At 43.2% G+C, this 21,025-nt stretch overlaps 1 protein-coding gene across 16 annotated transcripts in view; it reads left to right on the top strand.

Annotated features, from left to right (window-relative positions):
• The window catches only part of EYA4 (EYA transcriptional coactivator and phosphatase 4), a 197,665-nt gene that overhangs the window by 8,334 nt on the left and 168,306 nt on the right, over positions 1-21,025 (top strand). For all 16 annotated transcript variants that reach the window (XM_077352425.1, XM_077352495.1, XM_077352515.1 and 13 more), the window contains exon 2: positions 18,616-18,711. In XM_077352425.1, coding sequence (XP_077208540.1) covers positions 18,679-18,711 — 33 coding nt within the window. In that variant the 5' untranslated portion in view covers positions 18,616-18,678. The remainder of the gene's footprint in view (positions 1-18,615; positions 18,712-21,025) is intronic.

The raw sequence follows: 21,025 nt of genomic DNA, 5'->3' as shown, positions 1-21,025 counted from the left end.
ACCAAGATGAACACCTCCAATCTAGAACTACCAGCAGACTTTTTTATATTGGAAGATGCAACAGTGGCAACCTGAAGAATCACCTGTTTGCATTAATGTGATTTGCTATATATTTTATATATAACCTTCTTAACTGCTATCCTGCTTTGGTGATCAGCTATATAATTAAAATGAGAAAGGTACTATGTTTCTTATGAGAGGTCCTGGAAAAGAGTGCATAGCATACTTATGATACTTATTTAGGGAAATGTTGAATTAGTTACAGTGTTCTAAAGAATTTTTTTTCATTTGTCTATTTTTGCTACGCTTTTTTTACCTTGCATTTCTTCCAAGTGGGAACCCAAAATGGCTTACAAAAATAATTGCACACAGTTTAAATAGTCAATATAGAAAAATTATTTGCACTAATGACATCCTGGGCAGTTTATAAATCCTGTAGGCTGGTTCACTCAAGGTCACAGGCTGTGAGTCATAGGCTAAGAGCCAAGGCCTTGTTCTTTGGCTTATACCAAAGGTCTTGTATCTTTGGCCACTCCAAGCTTTTAAACCTGGCTTGGTAGATCCAATACTGTTGATGCTGATGCACAAACAGACAAACTGAGTCTGATACATTCTTTTTTTACTTAAAAAGCAGCTGCTAAGTGCATACTTCTCAACTTCGTATAGAAAGAAATATGAAATGCGGATCTGGTCTCTGTTAATTCTTATAATGTACTTTCTAGCACAGTGGGTACAATCATCAAAATTGGGCAGACTCCTGAAAGTGTAACTGATGCGCCCTGCTAGCTATGGACTTTGAACAAGAATTTTGGACATAGCATTTCACACTAGATTAGGAGCTGGGGAGTCTCTGGTTTGGAGCAAGCGAATACAAAGGGACAATTGGATAAACAAGATACTGTTGATAGGAGTATAAAAGGACTTGGGAATGAAGGTAGCATGGTGAAGGACGGTCATGTGGGGAGATAAAGAGGGTGAAGGAGGCAAGGGTTGCTGGAGAGAGAAACATATTATGCTAGAAGTTTTCAAGCAGAGCTCATAGCTATCGGAGGCATACAAGGGCAACACCCTGACCCAGATTTGCTCTGCCCCACCAAACAGCTTTATCCTGATGTAGAAGTCCAGGTCATCCTTTCCTGTAGCCTTATAGCCTGGTGTGTTTCTATTTTGTGTCTTTGTAGTTGGAACTAGAGAGAGGAGGTGAGCACTTTTCCATGTCCCCTCCTCAGTTGCCAGCATCCCCATGAACTTTTTAAGGGGGTTAGAATACCTTATCTTTGAGGAAAAGCTGCAATATTTGGGATTTTTTAGTTTAGATGACTAAGGAGATGACTAAGAAGAAACATAGAGATTTATAAAATTATGCATGGGGTGAAGAGAGTTGACAAAGAGAACTTTTTCTCTGTCTTCCAACTTGAGGGCATCTAATGAAGTTGATGGGTGGTATATTCAGAATGGACAAAAGTAAATATTTATTTACACAAGTGATTAATGTGGAATTTGCTGACAGGGTATAGTGCTGGCCACAGACATTAATAACTTTAGGAGATTAGACAGATACTTGGTGACTAAAGGGAACCTTCATGTTCAGAAGCAGTTAACCTCTGAAAAACAGTGACAGGAGGTAACATCAGGTGAAGGCCTCTGTGCCCCATTGTTGCACTTGCAGAGTAACTTATTTGGCACTGACTAATGGTCTGATCCAGCCAGACTGTTCTTATGTGTGTCCATAGAATTTATTTTTAAATAAGCTTTTCATTGTCTTCTGTGAGTATAATACTTCATGGATTCAAAGAAAGGAGATGTTGAAAGTGCTATTGAATGTGGCATATGTGCTGCTGGTGGTAGTGGTAGTACACCTACAGTGATAGCAGCCCTTAATTCATATACAAAGATGATAATACAATTAGGATCAATTAGACATACTTCTAAATGAATTGGGCTTGGACCACTCCAAGACCGTTTATGCACTGGAGGTTTCATGCCAAGCTGCAGGCTGGAGTTTTAGTTGTGGCAGGTTGCCCCACCTCTTCCTGCACCCACATGGGGGAGCATTTGGCCTGGTGCACCTCATCTGTCTAAGAGCCTCTTGTGGCGCAGAGTGGTAAGGCAGCCGTCTGAAAGCTTTGCCCATAAGGCTGGGAGTTCAATCCCAGCAGCCGGCTCAAGGTTGACTCAGCCTTCCATCCTTCCGAGGTCGGTAAAATGAGTACCCAGCTTGCTGCTGGGGGGTAAACGGTCATGACTGGGGAAGGCACTGGCAAACCACCCCGTATTGAGTCTGCCATGAAAACGCTGGAGGGCGTCACCCCAAGGGTCAGACATGACTCGGTGCTTGCACAGGGGATACCTTTACCTTTACCTTTACCTCATCTGTCACCAAATTGTGCTCCTGCATGGGAGCTGGGGCTGTGAAGTTCCCAGTGCGGAAACAGTCCAAATGTAGTATTTGTTCTCAAGGGCTGTGCTGGTACAAAACCTGGATTAGGGCTTTTGTATGAGGAAATGAATGGTTAAATTTTCCCTGTGTGTTTTTTTCATTGAAATGCTTTTCTGACTGCTTTAAGCCACAGTAGACCTAAAAAGAAAAGCAGACTATGAATACCTGCCTTTTAAATTCACTGGACATTGGTCCATTGCACAGGTAGAGGAGTTTGCTCAGAGAAATGGCGTGGGAAAGAAGAGTTACACCTCTATTCTCCACTGTTGAAACCTCCTTTCTTCACTGTTGTGGCTCCACTTCAGATTTCCCCATCATTGCTACACCATGTTACAGAAAATAATATTGTTCCTATGTTGTTGGTAGATATGACATCGTAATGGTTTGTATCTTACCATAACACTGTGCTATAGGTGGTCTATTATTTCAGTACAAGGTATGACCCACTGGCACAAGAATTTCTGCTTTGCATTAATGCTGGCCTTGTGCTGAAAGAATGTGCCATCAGAATGCACTTGCCTTAGTTGAGCTGAACAGGGGGATACAGTCCATTGTTTAGGACTGGAATTCCTGTTATTGTATCAATAAAAAAATCTTTTCCTCTCAACCTCACCTAATTCCTCTCCTTGTTGCATGCTCCATCCCATATTCCTTTTGTCTATGCCAATCCCATTATCTAATTTTTGGATGGACAAAGGGGAATTCCCCCTTCTTGCTAGCAACAAGCTGGTTGTAGTCTTCCTTTTGTTTCTAGTTATTTATTTATAAATGATTTGGATGAAGGAATAGAGGAGGTACTTATTAAATTTGCAGATGTCACTAAACACAGAGTGGTGGCAAACACATCATAAGACAGAATTAGAATACGGGATGATCTTGACAAGCTAGAAAACTGGTCTAAAATGAAATTCAGTAGTGATAAATGTAAAGTTCTTCATTTAGGTAGGAAAATCATATGAATCACTATAGGATGGGGGAGACTTGTCTTGGCAGTAGTACATGTTAAAAGGATCTGGGGGTCTTAGTAGACCAGATACTGAACAAGTCAGCAGTAGGACTCAGTAGCTAAAAAGGCAAACAGGATTTTGGGCTGTATTAAAAGAAGTATAGTGTCCAGATCATGTGATGTAATGTTACTGCTTTACTCCACTCTGGTAAGAACTCACTTGGAGTACTGTGTTCATTTTTGGGCACCACAAACTGGAGCATGTCCAGAGGAGGGTTACAAAGATGTTGAGGAGTTTGGAGACCATGTCGTATAAAGAAAGGTTGAGGGAGCTTGGTCGGTTTAGCTTGAAGAGAAGACGATCAAGAGGTGATATGATAATCATCTTCAAATACTTGAAGGGTTGTCAGATAGAAGATGGAGCAGAGTTGTTTTCTGTTGCCTCAGGGGGTTAGACCAGAACCAGTGGGTTGAAATTAATTCAAAACAATTTTCAGCTAAACATCCAGAAGAAATTCCTGATAGTTAGAGTGGTTCCTCAGTGGAACAGGCTTCTTCAGGGGGTGTTGAGTTCCCTTGTGGAAGTTTTTAAACAGAGGCTAAATAGTCATCTGACAGAAATGCTGAATTTATGAACTTAGGCAAATTGCGAGTGGGTGGGCAGGAAGTGATGTACCAGTGTTTGTCTCTTGTGGCCCTTCCTAGCATACCCAGGGAATTGTTGGTCACCGCAATAGGATGTTAGGTCAATTTACTCCAGACCGGGCTGGATTCTGGAGATTTTTGGTGAGTGTGTGGGATCACTTGAGCATGAAATTGGTGCCCCTGTAGGTAGTCAGGTAGTTGTGAGTTCTTGCATTGTGTTGGGGGTTGGGCTAAATAACCCTGAAAGTCCCTTCCAAGTATGATTCTGTGATTTGTAGTATATTTACCAGAACACCCAAAATCAATGTATCATGTAAATGGTCACATTTGTGGATACTTTAGTCCAGAAATGGAGAGTAGTTCACACTCGGTGTAATTCAGCAGTGTAATCGACTGCCTAAGGAGGTAGTGAGCTCCCCCTCACTGACAGTCCTCAAGCAGTGGCTAGACAGATACTTATCCTGGATGCTTTAGGCTGATCCTGCTTTGAGCAGGGTTTTTTACTAGATGGTCTGTATGGCCCCTTCCAACTCTAAATCAGAATCATGAATAGACAAAACATCTTTCTACAAACCAGAGAAAAATCCCAGGTTTGCAGAAAAGTCTAAAATAATAATAAAAAATATGAACCCCCCACACCATTGGGGGGGGGGTTAACTCCCCCAAAATAATAGAAGCTGAGCATGTAGCTTTCAGAAATGAATGTATCTGTGGCTATTGCTAGGCAACCATGCAGTAGTATTTTGTTAGTCTTGGTGTGAGTTAAAGTGGATAAGGGGCAGGATAAGGGCCCTTTTCTGGGCGTTTTTGGCTTTTAGAGAGGACTCAGGAGTCAGGGCAGCAGTATCCAGTGGGCAACTTTCTGGCATGACTCGCTCAGCTGCTTCTTGCTTTTCTGCAGCAGCCACCCAGTAGATGCCAGTGTGGTGTGGTGGTTAGAGTTTCAGAGTAGGATCTTTACCTAAGTCACCGGGAGACCTTGGGCCAGTTACAAATTCTCAACTTAACCCTCATAGGGTTTTTGCAAGGATAAAATGCTGAAGATGAGAACGCTTTGAGTAGTCAAATGGTGAGAAATAAATGTAATAAACCAGTGGTTCTCAACCTTCCTAATGCCGCAACCCTTTAATACAGTTCCTCATGTTGTGGTGATCCCCCAACCATAAAATTATGCACAGAAATTAAACCAAAACTGACCAACAACACGAAGAACCATTGTTCATGATTGTATACAAATTGTCCCCCCCCCGGGAGTTTCTCAGTTCAGTTCTGCCTCTTGTCCAGCTGAGCTGCACCGCCACCAGGAGCGCATGGCAGGAGACTGCGCTGGAGGCACTCCTGGAGTGACTGGTGGCCAAGCGCAGGCCCCTGCAGGAGGAGCGGCAACATTGGCAGTGCCCCCCTCCCAGCCCTGCAGCGACCCCTGTGAAAGGGTTGTCCAACCCCAAAGGGGTCCCGACTGCCCAGGATGAGAACCACGGCAATAAATAGAAGTGGGCCCTGCAGCACATTTTGGATGAAGGTTGGCTCCTCCACGACAATTACTGGACACTGCTTACCTTGCTTACCTTGGCCAGGGCCTGCTTTTGAAACAGAGTCCTCAATTAGTTTTATCTGGCCTTCTGGTCCACAGACTTGACTAAAGTCCATAGTATCCTATGATATATAATATCATTTTATGTGAAAAAGCTAATGGTATATAACAATTATTGTAATTCTAGTATTTTATGTATGTTGTTTTTATTTCATGCCTGACCGTTGATAAAGGCGGTAATGCTGAAACACATCTGGTTAGTGGAGTCATCAGTATGCATGTATGCACTGATTTTATTGAGGCCATTCTATAAGTCTTGAGTCTTTAACTTTAATAAATATTAGTACTAAATTTAAAAATTGTGCTTTACCTTACAGAGGCTTAAATTCATGCCCCTTATTTTGATCTTTTTAGGTTCTGGACCAGTAACCAACACATCAAAGCTGGTCCTGGTGTGGTAGCTGGTGTAGTGCAACTGGGTCTGGTCTAGCCCAATGGCGAGAATCTTGCACACTTTTCCTAGGTAGAGTCTGCCCTGGGAAGGAAGGAGAAAAATTAGAAGATGTGGGGAGGTGGATAGAGGTACATTGGCTGGTTGGTGGGAAGGAGAGAACAAGTAGGAAAAAGGAAAGGGCTTGAGGATTTTCATGGAAGGAAAATAGGAAATAATAGGGGAGGGGAAGATGAGATTCCCCTCTGAGTCATTGCTTGTCCACCACTTGTACTTTAAATATTGCTGAGCTTTACTATAAAAAGATAACTAAGTTTCTGACTCTGAATTCTTTTTACAAAACTGTATTTCCTTTCTTCCATGAATTGTTCTGGTGATGCAGTGAATTATGTTATTGCTGTGTTTGTCAAGAAGAAGAGGAAAACAAAAAAGAGTTGGTTTTTATACCCCAATTTTCATTTCCTGAAGGAGTCTCAAAGTGGCTTACAATCACTCTCCCCATAACAGACACCCTGTGAGGTAGGTGGGGCTGAGAGTGCTTTGAGAACTGTGACTAGCGCAAGGTGGAGGAGAGGGGAATCAAACCCGGTACTCCAGATTAGAGGCCACTGCTCTTAACACCACACTATCTCTAGACCAAATGTAATGTGTAGTATTGTTTCATTTGCAGTTTATAAATTGGGTTTTCTTTTTTTCTTTTTCCACTGGGAGACAGTGAAGCCTGTTTTCCATAGTTTGCATTTGTTTTAAGGAATCTGGCAGGTCTCTTTGTTATCTGCCTTTCTAGCCAAAGATCCTGGGGCCAGTTGATTTGGATTGAACTGGAGTGAGATAAATGAAAATTTAGCATAATTTTTCTAAGTATGACCCAAAAATCTTTTCTGTCATCAGTGCTTGGGGGAGATTCCCACATACTTATGTGATTCAATTTGTCTTCATTGTTATTGTAGAACATATCTCAAAAGTGGGGAAATTACTTTAAATTATTACTTTTAAATCTGCATTTTAGAAAGATTTGGGATCACTTTCTTGCCCATAGGCACCTGCAACAGGCACCTGTGAATATATCCGTCTGCTGATATTGTCATCTGATGCCATCTCAGCCCCCTTGACCAAAAGCTAAGTATAGGACTTGTCAGAAATTTTTTGTAAGGGTACTCTCTGTTGTGTTGGCATTACAATAATAAAATTCCTTCTTTGAGCACATTCATTCAGTGCGAATGGTGCTATTTTGGTTGCTTGTTAAAATTGTTCTGTTTTCAGGAGTATCTGATGGCAAATAATATGGACCTTCTTCTTGTTTAATGATTCTTAGTACTACTGTTATGAATGTTTTGGATTTTAGATTGTATTGTTTTAAGGTTTTTTAAGAAGCATTTTTGCTTTTTTCAGCAAGTATTATAAGCCACCTGAAAAGCCAAGCTTAGAAACATAGGACAGAAATCTTTTAAATAAATACTTGCATACAGACTGATCTCCAGCATCTGCCTTTTATTTTAACCAGGGCAGCTGAAATGATGAAATTCTTGACTTCGAAAATCTAGTGAAGCTTAAATGTATAAATATCAACATGAAGAACTGAAAGATTCTTAGATGTGAAGAAATGTTTCCTGATCCAATTGTCAGATTGTGATAGGAAGAGTCATCCCAGCCCAAACTTGTCAGCCTTCAGCTGTTCATCTGGATATTTTTCCTGATCCCATTAGTCTCACTAATAGTGGATACCTGGACTGATCTTTCATATTCTGTGTCAGCTCCCCATCTACAGGACCCCCCGAAGCCAATAGGAATGTTGCCTGGAAGAAAGACCCTTTGATAAAGAGGAAGAAATTTGTGGTAGCAGCTGCACAGTTATGTGGAAGATCTCATAAATAATGGAATGCTCACCGTGTAGGATATGCCAATGGCAGGGAGTCTCTTCCATTGTGCAAGTCAAGGAAGCTGTCCTTATGTGTTCTGTCGGTTTCCTCATAGGCTCCATATATGTCGTCATGTATGTCATTTTTTGTTCAGCAATGTGGGTTAACTGTCCTTAATACTCCCAGAGGAAAAGTATTGGTTGAAATCCTTGAAGACAAAGGAGTAAGACAATCAGTTTTTATACTTGATAGAGGCAGTGGATATGCCTAAGATCTCCCAGAGTCATGATTTCCATGAGAAGAAACTTTCAGCCTGAGAAAGGAGGATAGAGTGCAGGAAAGAGCCTTCTATTCTGTCACTTTCTCCCCCCCCCCCCCACTTTCACTGCCATATATTTGGTTGTTACTATCATATGTAGTTTCTGATAATGATGTTATTCCTAAATCTCTCTATGGGAGTGAGATTAATAGTAAATCATTCTGTGAGTTGTTTTGTCATGATCAAATGAAGCACAAGGCTCTGTTGGTTCTGACAACAACACAACAGACAATCAGATGAGGGCAGTTGCTATTTTACCCTGCTGCTCGATCTCACTTTCAGCCTTCACATTGTGGCTGACTCAACCTTGTTCCCTGGGGGCACCTTGAGATCACCTGGTCACTATATTGGGCCAAGCAGGAAAATTTGGAGTATTCTTAGAAATTGACTGTGCTGGAATCTCTTTTTTGCCTGTTCCATGCTGTTTCTGTGTCTTTTCCCAATTAAACAGGTTTGGTTTTAACAACTTGTTATGCCACAACTAGTTGGCAGGAATAGGTCAGGCTGCTTTGGATAGTAAGAGTTAATTGGCAAGTACCATGAGACATCTGTAAGATGGAGGCCATCATATGCCTTGCAGCTGGGCACACAGTTAGGGAGCACCCTTGGTGTTGAGTGGCATCTTTTGAACCCGATAATAGCATCACGGTACAGAATGGGAGAGGAAAGAAGCTGGTCACCTTTCAGGTATGTTCAGGCAGTGATAACCAAGGCTGGCGGTGATAAGCAAAGTGGCTGATGCCAGCTGAGATAGGAGCTAGAACTCTCTAGAAGGCAGTCTACGTGGCAGCTAAGTGCAATCTGTCCTCAAAATAATTTGTGATGTAACTCAGTCATTTATGTAAGTTGAATTTAGTTAAAGAAATAAACTACTGGAACCTGTGTTTGGCGTGTCTCATCCATTTGGAGTGTGCTGGGGCAATTGGAACCAATGATAAATTCCTTCCACGGATACCACCTCTGTCTTGTATTTTTCAGAGTATTTTGGTCTCTTTTGACTGGTTTCTTCATTTAGGAACATTTACTTCCAGTTGTGATTTTTCCTGACTGCTGTTATGTATGCCTTGGTAACATCCAGATTATTGTAACACTGTAACACACTCTTTGTGGAGATTGGAGATTGTTCAGAAATTTAAATTGGTGTAAGACTAGCTACAAGGTCCTTACTGGGATACAGCAGAATGATCATATAAAGCAAATGTGTCCTTGCATTGGTTCTCAACTTGTTCCCTACCTAGTTCAAGGTGTTGGATTTGACCTTTAAAGCCCTAAGTGGCTTGGTGAAGGATTGTTGGAGGTAGCTGATGTTTGGATGTGACCCAGGATTATGGCATTCTCTTCTTCAAAAAATAAGATTGGCCTTCTAAACCAGACTGGGCTTTTCTGCAAAACCATTAAACTGGGCTTAAATAAGGAGTGTATATTTGTATTCTTGAGCTTTATAGAGTTTTACATGATTTGATAATAACATTTTAAAATTTATCTTCAAATTTACTTACTTGAGGACCTAGCATACAGAAAGGCAGTGTACAAATATTCTAAATAAGCTATATCATACCATGAATTAAATAGGGTTTCAGATTTTGTGAGTGGCACTGATTTTCTTATGGATTCTGTCTTCTATTACCATCTTATGTTGCTGTTGCATATCTGAATTTGAAATGTCTTTATTGCCAGAGAACTAACATTATATCACAACCTCCTTATGATAAGAAAACTCAGAAGTTTGTGATATGGCTATGGTAAGATTTCTGTTGCCACGTTAGTAGCTAAGCAGCCTGCAGAAAGTAAAATCCTTACTTCACTCCAACTGTGGAGGGGTGAATTCATTGTAACTTTATTGTTGTGTTTAGGGAAGGGCTATTTGAATATCTAGAATAACCTTTTATCTCTCTGGGGGATAGCCATGTTGTTCTAAAAAAATAGAACAAAGTTTGAGTCCAGTGGCCCCTTCAAGACCAACAAAATTTAATTCTGGGAATAAATTCTTTGTGCATGCACACTTCATCAGATATAGATGTGTGCATGCACACTAAAGCTTATATCCAGAAATAAACTTTGTTGGTCTTAGACCGATTATGCACAGCAGCAGCCATGCTGGGTCCTTGTGTTGGGGTGGCATGCTCCGCTGCTTCCTGCATATGCACGGGGGAGGGAATTCCCCCGGAATACGTGGAGTGCCCTGGCATAGTGTGCATGCATGCACAACGCCAGGGCTGGAATGCCCAGTGCACTGCCTGACGGCAGTGTGGGGGGGAAGCTTGGGCATGGGGACCCCACCACACAATGGCAGAGGAGTGGCATGACCATGGAGCTGACGGGCGTGTGGTGTCCCTGCAGGGAAACCATAGGTTGGGGATTAGCCCACAGCCCAGTCAATGCCAGCCTGGGCATTCTGTCCCATGCATAATCGGTCTTAGAGGTGCCACTGGACTCAAACTTTGTTCTATTTTTATCTTTCACATGGCCCATCAGGTGGCATCATTTGCCTTTAGTTTTGTATAGGCAGAATCTAATCTCACATGAATGTGTTAGGAAAACAGAAGATGGTAGTGTTTACTCAATTGCTAACTGTTAAACCTATGAAGGATTCTAATACATTTTTCAAAAATCCAGTGTGTGTTCACAATATATGCCTTTTGCCTTTTTTTCTTTTGTTGGTTTTTAATTTGATATTGCAGTTTGAAGTATAGCAAATAGAAGCTGCAGGATTAAAATATTGGAATATATCTTGAATTATAAATTGATCAGGAAGTTAGGAGCAAGATAGTCTTAATTGTTTTTTGTCTTGGGATATAAAACACTTCATCAGCTTTAAATCCACATCTGCAGAAACAGATGTCTCCCTTCACACTAACTGTCCACAAGTTTAAAACTTCTAACAACCATTTTAAAAGTAGTTAAACTGCTTGCAGTATAATAAGGATACAGCAGTATGCACCCTCTGTTTTTAATCGGGATCTGTCAGTGGAATATGGCATGAAGGTTGACTGGTTACCAGATTACTGCCTCATAAACTGCATGGGTTTACTGTTATCCCTTAATTTTATATATTTATTAAAGAAGTAATGCTACCCTTATGAGAATCATTAGTTTTGTAATGCTTTTACTCTTACAAATGAGTGAAATTGATCCAAAAATAAAGGACTCAATTTTTTAAATAATTACTGTTGTGCAATCAGTGTGTGTATATTATTATATGCATAATAGCATCCAGCTTGGTTTTTATGATATTATTGCTATAAAGCAATATTCTAAACCAGTCTCTTTCAATCTTTTGACTGTGTAGGTACCCCTGAACATTTTCAGGCTCTGAGGCACATTCTTCAGGCTTAAAGGCACTCCTCTTGCCCTCATCCCACCCCACTCCAAGCCTTGGAACTCATCAGGGGCCTGGCTTGGCCTAGTGCCAGACCATGGCTGGGCATGAGGCCAAGCCAGGCCCCTCTGCCGCCCCTCAACCACCCACGCTGAGTCAAACAAAACACCTCGCTCGTTGAGCCCCCACCAGCATAGGTTAACTTGAAGTGAGCGGAGCCTCTGCCATTAAAAGTTTGAATGGCTGGGACTCCTTTCCTTTCCACCCCCTCCTGGCCCATCATTGGCCACTTTGGTAGGGGGCAGGTTGAACTGCTCATATAAGGGGGAAATATTAAGTTACTTAAAAATATATATCCCCTCAGTGCCATAGTACACCTTGGGGGCTCCTGAGGCATACCAGTGTGTGCAGTAAACTGGTCGAGAATTCCTCTTCTAAACCTTTACCTTGAAGCAACATGACAGTAGTTTACAATCCACTTTCAGGAGGTGGTGAGCTCCCCCCTCACTTATCCAGGATGCTTTAGGCTGATGCTGCATTTAGCAGGGGGTTGTAGACTAGATGGGCTGTATGGCCCGTTCCCAAATCCATAGTTCATTCATCTTTATGCAGCTGTTGCTGTAAAAGGCTAAGGCCTAAGGTTAAGGCCTAAGTGGGTGGAGAGTGGGTGGGGCCAGTCGGGGTGAGGGCCCAATCGGAAGGTGCGAAGCGCCTTCCGATTGGGCCCTCACCAGGACATACTAGAGTTCCAGCCAGTCGGGAGGCACGAAGCCAAAGTTCCAACAGGGCCAAAGTTCTGACAGGGCCCGCTCACCCAGCCCAGCCAGGGGCAATCAGGAGACATGGCTGCCAGTCTGCCCCTGACCACCGCAGGGAGAGGAGGTCAGTAGGGGCTGCTAAGGGGGATGAGAATGGAGGCTTGGACAGGCTGCGCCAGCCCTTTTCACCACAAGGCTATCCTAACTGTCAATGTCCAACTATAACTTTGCCTCAGAACCCTGACAGAGCTGGCAGGAGGCTGCAGAGTGCGTTCCCTCCCCCCTCCCTTCAGGCCTGCTGCGAAGGAGCCTCTGACAGCCCCTGACTTAGGGGAGGGAGGCCTTTCCGAGAGCAACGCAGGGGAGTCTGAGGGTATGGGCCTTTCTTTTGAAGTGGGGGGGGGGGAGCTTTCCCCTCCTGCCAAACAGTTGGCTGACAGGGAGGCCACAGAAAAGCCCCTTCTCACTTAAAATACTGCTGTGTCCGGCCATGCTGCTGGAGGGAAGAAACAGTGAAGCAACTCTCTGTAGATTTGAGACCTACCACACAGGGGTGTTGTGCAGGTGAAACTGGAAGCTGTTGCAGAGGTTCTTTTGCCCCCTGTTTCATCTGCACAACCCTGTGCAGTAGGCCTCAAGTGTTTCAATTCCACAACAACCTGCATGGGAGGCCTTACATGTTTCTTCTCCTCAACTCTGACCAAACTCCATAGCAGCCCTTTTTGACTGGGGAGCTGATCTTTATACTCTGCAGATCAGCTGTAGATATAGTAGGCTTCAAAGCTCTCCAGGCCCCACTTGGAGGTTGGCTACCCTGGATTGGAGATATTCCTGGAGATTTGGAGGAGGGCCTTAAAATCTTACAAGGCCTCAGAGTCCGGCCTCCACAGTAGCCATTTTTGCCTGCAGGGCTGATCATTATAATCTAGAGATAAGCAGCGATCTACAGAGGATGGTAGAGGCTCACAGACTGTGGTTGGGGTGGAGTGGTTGTGGGTGTGTCCCTCCTGGGCTATGGGCTTTGGCCAGCCCTTACCAGCAACTGTTAGTATTTTGCGGTGCAGAGAGACAGACAGACAGACCAATATCAATCCTGCGAGTCTGGAAAGTTCAGGAAGATCTAAATAAAGAATATTTATAGCCTGAAACTGTAAATAATAAACAAGTAAATGGCTGAAAATACATGGGAACTGAAGTTAATTTTTTCAAGCTTGGCCTGGTAAATAAAAACTCCTGTGAACTCAAAGGTATAAGTGGCCCAGAATTTCAGGTGTAGGTACCTTTACAGAAAAGTAGACAGTGAGACTTTGGGGGAAACTAGGTGATCCACTTTTATTAGGCAACAACTTGGTCTTGCAGACAACAACAGGGACTGCAGTTGCCAGCAGTAGTTCTCAGGCTTCAGGAGGGCAGACATCACCAGCCAAGCAACCAAGTGGATTCTGGGGCCATGTGCATTTCTTTTGAAGGGATGCATGTGAGGGGAGAGAGCTTTCCCTTCAGCCTAACTGCCTAGAGATGAGCTATACTTTCAGGGGATTCTCGGACTCCACTTGGAGGCTGGCATCCCTAAACCTCAGGGGAATACAACGCCACACAGTCACCCCTCCAAAGTAATCATTTACTGCTCCGAGCCCCGTGCCGAAGCCGGGGACTGGGGGGGAAGAGGGGGGGTGAAGCCAGGGAGCGAGGGGGTGGTGGGTGGGTGGGGGCCCTGCACCAGCCCCTTCAAAGCCCTTCGTTATGGACGGCTTTGAAGCCTAGTATAATCATAATCTGTTTGTACTGACTTTATGTTATGGACATGACATAAATTCCTGTAGAGAAATAGTGGATTACTGGGAAGATTGCTTTAATTAATAAATATTTAGTCACTCCCAACCTCCCACAGAGTTTTTCATGTTTCTCTAGTAGAAGCTTCAGACTGAGGAAGCAAAGAATCTTAAAAACATAAGAGATGCCATGTTTGTTCAGGCCAGTGTCCCATCCAGTCCAAAACTCTGTGTCATACAGTGGTCCAAACTCAGGTGATATCAGGAGGCCCACCAGCAGGTACAGAACTCCAGAAACTCTCCCAGACTGTTTCTGCAGTCATGAAAAATGCTGCTCTAGCCTTCCTAAAGTCCTGTGAAATACTTAAGGAGCAGATCCAAAGGCAGATCAGAGGATCTTCAGAAACTATGATTTCTCCCCTTCTATTGGAAGGCAGTGCATGGTTATCGGATGAGGAGCTAAGGGTCTGAGTCTGTTTCCTTCTCCATTCCTGCATCCAGTGATGTCATAGATACGTATCAAGCAAAATACAAAATTGTGCTTCAGGCATGGGGGCTCACAACCTGCATATGTCTGCATGCTAAATTGCTGTGGCTGACACTTTTAATTGTGTTATGGTGCACTGACTAAAAAAAGGGGGAGGCTTAAGGGATGGTGGGACCCCTCAGTCTCCCAATGAATATGTAAAACACATGCCACGATTGGAATTCTGATCAGTGATGGGAGAATGCCACAGATGCAGACTACAAGGTGCAGATTTGGAGTCTACATTTGGAATCTCGTGCAGTAAAAATGCCCCAGCAAATCATCCTTATCCATGGTTCCTCTATATATTTATGAAACAGCCTGGGGGTGTAGGACGTGTCTGGCTGTCCAAGCTGCCCCTGCAGCTCCCTCCCTCTGTCCCTGGACTCTAGTCTCCTTGCTCTCAGATGGGCCTCAGTGCCTGGAGCCAGCAGCAGGTAAGGGGAGAGGACCCTGGGCAAAGGGTCGTGGTGGAGGGCTTGCTAATGAGGGCCTCTGGGCCTGCTAAGCAGGGCCCGCTAACGAGGGCCTCTTGGCCTGCTAGGCTGGGCCTGCTAACGAGGGCCTGCTGACTGCTTGCTAAGGAGCTCTGACTCTGTCCCGGGCCTGCTAACAAGTTGGCCAGCTCCCGCCTGCCCCACTTGATCCAGCTGCGAGCTGTGCCCCAAAGCCACCTTAAACTGCTGGGCCGGGGGCCAGGGGAGGGGGCCCTTTCAAGGCCTATTCTTAGGAACGGGCTTTGAAGCTAGTAACTGCAGAAAAGGTCCCACTGTTGAGCCTCCCCTGGCCCCCGGCATCAAGAAAATCGAGCATCACTGCCCAGACATAGTGATCCATCTATACCTTGTTCCTAATAGCCACTGATGGACCTCTGCTTCATGTGTTTATCCAAACCTCTCTTAAAACTGTATGCTTGTAGTTGTAAAGATTAATTAGTCTTTGGGTGAAGTATTCCCTTTTACTATTCTAATCTTGTTCTGGATATGCACGTCTTCATATTTAAGAGTCTTGTTGATTGGGAGAAAAATGGATTGACTTGCAGGCAGCCACTTGGGCAGGAAGAAGGATTCACACACATAGATGACTTCAACATGGCCACAGCTAACACAGTTGTTGGCCCCAAACTAGGCATGGGACAGGAGCAGCTCTAGGGAGCCACCCATTTCCACTCCTGGGAACACAGGTCTCCCTTGCTGATGGATCACATGCACAGGATGTTTTCTAAACTGGTATGCCAGGGAGAGGCACCCACCAGGCCACCTGGCCAAGTGAGCTTCCAGCCTTCCCATCCTGGTCAGCCTAGCTCACCCCAGGTTGTCTCTTTAAGGAGGCCCCAATCATGGGAAGTTTGATATCCCTGATCAAACTCCTCGCATCCCCCCCCCGAACAGGTTCCCTGCCCATGGCATAGCCGTCCCCATTAAACCTGTGTCATTTTAACAAGTGTATAAATTCCAAAACCATTAACAAATTCCAAACCCACAATGTTAACCATAATAACTACTAATTACAACTGGATGGGTGGGAGCTGCAGAGTTTGCCAGACACTGAAGGGGGAAGAGGCCAAATGATACGGTCTGCACCTTATATAGGCCTTCTGGGCATGCATCCATTCCTCCTGTGCACACCTCCCCTGCAACACCCTGTCCCATCAAATGGCGAAGACCCATTGCATCCTCTTCCTGCCAGCCCGCTGCTTCATCAATGGCAGCATGGGGGAGGAGCAAGTTCCCAGCTGCTAATATAAATGTTTTAGTAAGAGAATATTCAAGCGAAGTTATTCTCTCTATAATTTAGATGCTAATGTGATTCACACTGATTGATATGTTAACTCTGAAGAGGTAAAATCATTGTGTGGAGATTTTACAACTTTATCATCACATGTGGGGTTGTATAAAATAGCTTCCATACCACTATTTGTCTCTTCTTGGAAAACTGCAAATTCAGATTATGGAACAGAGATTAGCATCTATTGTGTATTGTGCTATATGATGGTAGACTTCTTATTGGATGGATGTATATATCTCCCTTTCTTTGTTCATTTTTAAAGGGATTTTTTGAGTACTTAAATGTAAGATTTGATTATCCATGCAACTTTAAAAAACAAAACTACAACAAGAAATACAGGAATCTAGGATCCCTAACCATGGATCCTTTTCAAAGATTTCCATATAATGCTTTGTCTATGTGTTCATATGATCCCTTCAAAATCAAATCCATGAGCACAAAACTTTATATCAGACTAGAATTAAAGCCAGTTGTAGCTGATACAATAGGTGCTAGCATGGGGTGAGGGGGAGAAATAGGAAGGAGAGAGGGAGGTCGAAAGGAAGAGGGTGATTAAGAAAGAGATCTAGAGAGAAAGAGGATTGAAAAAGAGGAAGAAAGAAAAAGAAAGGAGAGAGGGGAAAGAGATTGTCAGCCAGGAGTATAGGTAAAAGGAAAGAAACTAAGTAAAAGAGAGACCATCTATGCACTGGACGTTTCATGTCAGGCTGCATGCTGGAGTTTAGTCATGGCAAGTTGCCCGACCTCTTCTTGCAATTGCATGGGGGAGCATTTGGCCCAGTGTGCCTAATCCGCCCCCGATTTGTGGTCCTGCATGGCAGCTGGGGCAGTGAAGTTCCCAGTGTGTAAACAATTTTAGAGATAGAAAGGACAGAGAGAAATGTAGAGAGAAAGAGAGGAAGAAGAAGGCCAAGAGAATTACAGAGAAAGAGAATGAAAGAGAGAGAAGTTAAGAGAGAGAGAGAGAAGTAAAGGAAGAGAGGGTAAAGAAAGAGGGAGAGAAGTACAGAGAGATACAGAGAAAGTAAAAGTAAAAGAGTGAGAGAAAGAAAGAGAGAGAGGGAGTGAAAGAGAGGAAGAAAGACAGAGATATAGAAGGAGAGATGTAGGAATAGGTAGAAAGGAAAGAGAAAGTGGTTAAGGCTGAGCCAGGGGGGAGCGCAGCCATCCCTTCCCCGCCCCTGCACCTATTGGTGGGCTGGGAAGGCCTCCCATGGCCTTGTGGAAGGCCTTCCCAGCCCTGGAGGGAGCAGAGCCTTTCCTCTCCCCACCCATGTTTACTAGAGCAGTGGTCCCCAACCTTTTTTAGGCTGGGGACCAGCAGGGCAACTGCCTCGCCCGCGCATCGCGCATGCGCGGCCACACCCACGCATGCGTACATGCACCATGCGCTGCCGAAATCGCGCATGTGCGGCACTTTCACACACGTGCGCATACGCGATTTCGGCCGCGCATGCACAATGCTTGCGGCCTGGGAAGTTTTTTACTGTGGGGGGGGGAACAGGGAGAGGGAACTGCGGCCCGGTGCCATGGCCTTTGCGGCCCGGCACCAGGCCACGGCCCACAGGTTGGGAACCACTGTACTAGAGGGCTGGGAAGGCCCTCCATGAAACTAGAGTGGTCTGTATGATAGTTCCTTCTAAGTACTAGCATACATTATTAAAAACTGCTTCCATTTAGGGTAAAACTGGATATTACATTTGGTACTGATGCTGTATTTTTTCTCTGTAATGCTTAGTATACTTAGATGAGTTGTTCCCCTGTGGTTTTCTGGACCGGCAGTGGCTGGATCTGGAGAAGTAACTGTGGAATAGAACTTAATCTTTCTTGCCCCTTCTAATTCATGCCCACTGTACTTTCTGCTCTGTGCATTGGGGACCTTGAGAAGCAGCAGTGGGTGTGATTGGAGTCTTCAGTGAGAGGGGTATATTGACAAAGATTGCCTCCAGTAATTTGGAATAAGTGCAGGGGGAACCTGATGTCACCAAAGCCTGGTTTGGTGTGCATAAATGTGATAAGGAAGAAAAATTCTTAGGATTAAGAAAGAACTATTGGTGGTTGCCCCATGTCAAGCAAAAATCTATGCCTGCTTTTAGGCATTTAATAACTTTATTTTATTTTTGTGTGGAATATAACAGTCATTGTAGAGTGTTGTTTCCATTTACGCCTAATAGGTTGTTGTTTGTTATAAGAAGGAGTTTCCTTGGTTGACTATAGACAAAATAACACTTTATTATCTTTTTCTCTCTTAAAATTAGGGCATCCAGCCGTGATTTAAAGGGAAGTTGCTTCTCTTTGTGGAGGAAAAGTGTGAATCCTCCATGGAAGACACTCAGGATTTAAATGAACAGTCTGTAAGTAGGAATCTGGTTAAATATTTCTGTATAACATGTACTTTTTGAGTGATCTTTTACTGCTTGAATTATGTTGTGTAATTTAGCATGTTGTGAAATTTAGCATATAGAACTACTATAGTAGGTGAAACATGAACATCAGCAGGCTAGATTCAACAGCTCTTTTGGTATCAGAACAGTACTTTTGTTTCCAGGGTTTGAGTGGTTTTTGCCAGTTTCTATTTACACCTAGACCCTAATCCCCCCCCCCCCACACACACACTATGTTGATGAAGATACTTTGATTCCCAGGAGGAAAATAGATTATGGGGGGCTCAGTGGAGTGTTGTAGGGAGGGAAGGCAGAAAGTCCCATTTTACATGGTTTTATCCATTTGTGGTCATTTTTACATGATGGATTGAATTGAAAGCTTGTATTGCATCTTTGTATTGAATATTATACATACCATATATTATACATACCATATTATATATTATGGCTTGAATATTATACATACCAGCTTAACCGTTTTCTCACTCTTGTGTTTTGTGATGTGTGGTTTTACTAAATTAAGGAATAGCATTTGAGAATATGGGCTTAATTTTGTGACTGAAAAAAATCTCATCTCTCATTATAGTGCTGACTGGTAGGGAAAATCTTACTCTAGTGTCCTATAAAATTAATAAATAATGCTAATTTGTAAGGATTTATAGCAGATAATGTTGCTAAAATGATCCAGTTTTCTACCTAGTTTAGTTGCATGTGACTCCTGCAGTCTTTAGAAATGTGAGCTAGAATAACTCCTATATGTACAATTTTTAAAAAATACTAGACTGACAGTTAAAAATTGAAGGATCAACAGCAAATTAGAAAAATTAATATGGTAGTGCTCATTAGTTGCTACTACTGAGCCCAGTGCTATTCATTAATTAATGGTGGCCTCTTCAGATTCATTGATATTCATAGAACTGATAGGTTGTATAAACACTTAAATTTGAAAATAATATGTAGCAAAATGAAACTTTAAAGTGTTGTTCTATTTAGAAATGTTAGAGTGGAGTAAGTGGCTATGAGTGACTACCTTACTGAACAATGTAATGCTGTGGCACAATAGCGTTTTACTTATACACTTTTATCAGAACCATCATTTCCGAGAGAAATTAATACCTTCTCTGTTCAGTCCTGGTAATACTAGATCTGGAGTATGGTGTTCCATTCTGGGCATCACAGTTCAAGGATATTAAAAACTTGGAAGCTATCAATATAAGAGCTTTGAGGCTGAAAAAAGTACGGGTGACCAACTAGTGGATCAAACTCAGATCTTGCTGGCAATTTTTGTGGTTCCTACTTTCTGTCATATTTGCCATGTCTTATCTGCCAGGAAATGAAAAACAAGTTCTCATTTCCAGTTCACAGTAGTACATGGAAGATAAAGAACAGGTGACTTCTGTGCAGCTGCTCCTTAAGTGACTTTACTTAGTGATGCTGACAATAGCCAAATTAGTGGAATATGAAATCTAAAGTTTCACAATTTGAAATGCAAGTTCTCATGTGAAGCAAACACAGAGCATTTAGATTCGAACCTGTTTTCTTTAGAGCCAGCCCAGTGAGCATTCCTATGATCCTTTCCATTTCTCTAAATCTTCCTATTACCCCTTTCCCCTAAACGTATTGGGGTGGGTGGCACAGTATAAATGTAGCAAACTCAAGGAAGCCCAGGGAAATATAATTAGGGCCTCTAGGAGCAACACATGGATTCTAGAGTTCTGGATTGCTCCCCCCACCAGTGGTCTTCTGGTAAATAGCTTTTATTATTACCTCAAATGGAGAGAGAAGAAGTGAGGACTTTTTTGCCACAGTTTAGGGTAGCCAAAATAGATTATGGGGTTGGTCTTGGGGTGGAGGTAAGTGGATTGGGGATAATGAGATTTAAACTAGTTTTTAAAGATTCTGTATGAGAGTTCAGAAAACCTTTTTTAATGCTTTTTTTAATGCAAGGAAAGCCAGCAAAAAACAAAACAAAACACTGGGGTAAATAATTTTACAATATCTACTATTGTGTCCCCGCTTCAAGGATCGCTGCCTTGCCGTGGCAAGGGGGCTTGTGTAGCTCAGTGAAGCTATGAGCTATGCTGTGCAGGGCCACCCAAGACGGACAGATCATAGCCGAGAGCTCTGACAAAAGGTGATCCACTGGAGAAGGAGATGGCAAACCACTCCAGTATCTTTGCCATGAAAACCCAATGGACAGGTTCAAAAGGCAAAACGATATGACGCCGGAAGATGAGCCCCTCAGGTCGGAAGGTGTCCAATATGCTACTGGGGATGAGGAGAC

This window comes from Paroedura picta, chromosome 1 (genome assembly GCF_049243985.1).
Source record: "Paroedura picta isolate Pp20150507F chromosome 1, Ppicta_v3.0, whole genome shotgun sequence".
NCBI lineage: Eukaryota > Metazoa > Chordata > Lepidosauria > Squamata > Gekkonidae > Paroedura > Paroedura picta.
The sequence above is the reverse complement of the archived record's forward strand: the minus strand, read 5'-3'. Positions and strand labels throughout refer to the sequence as shown.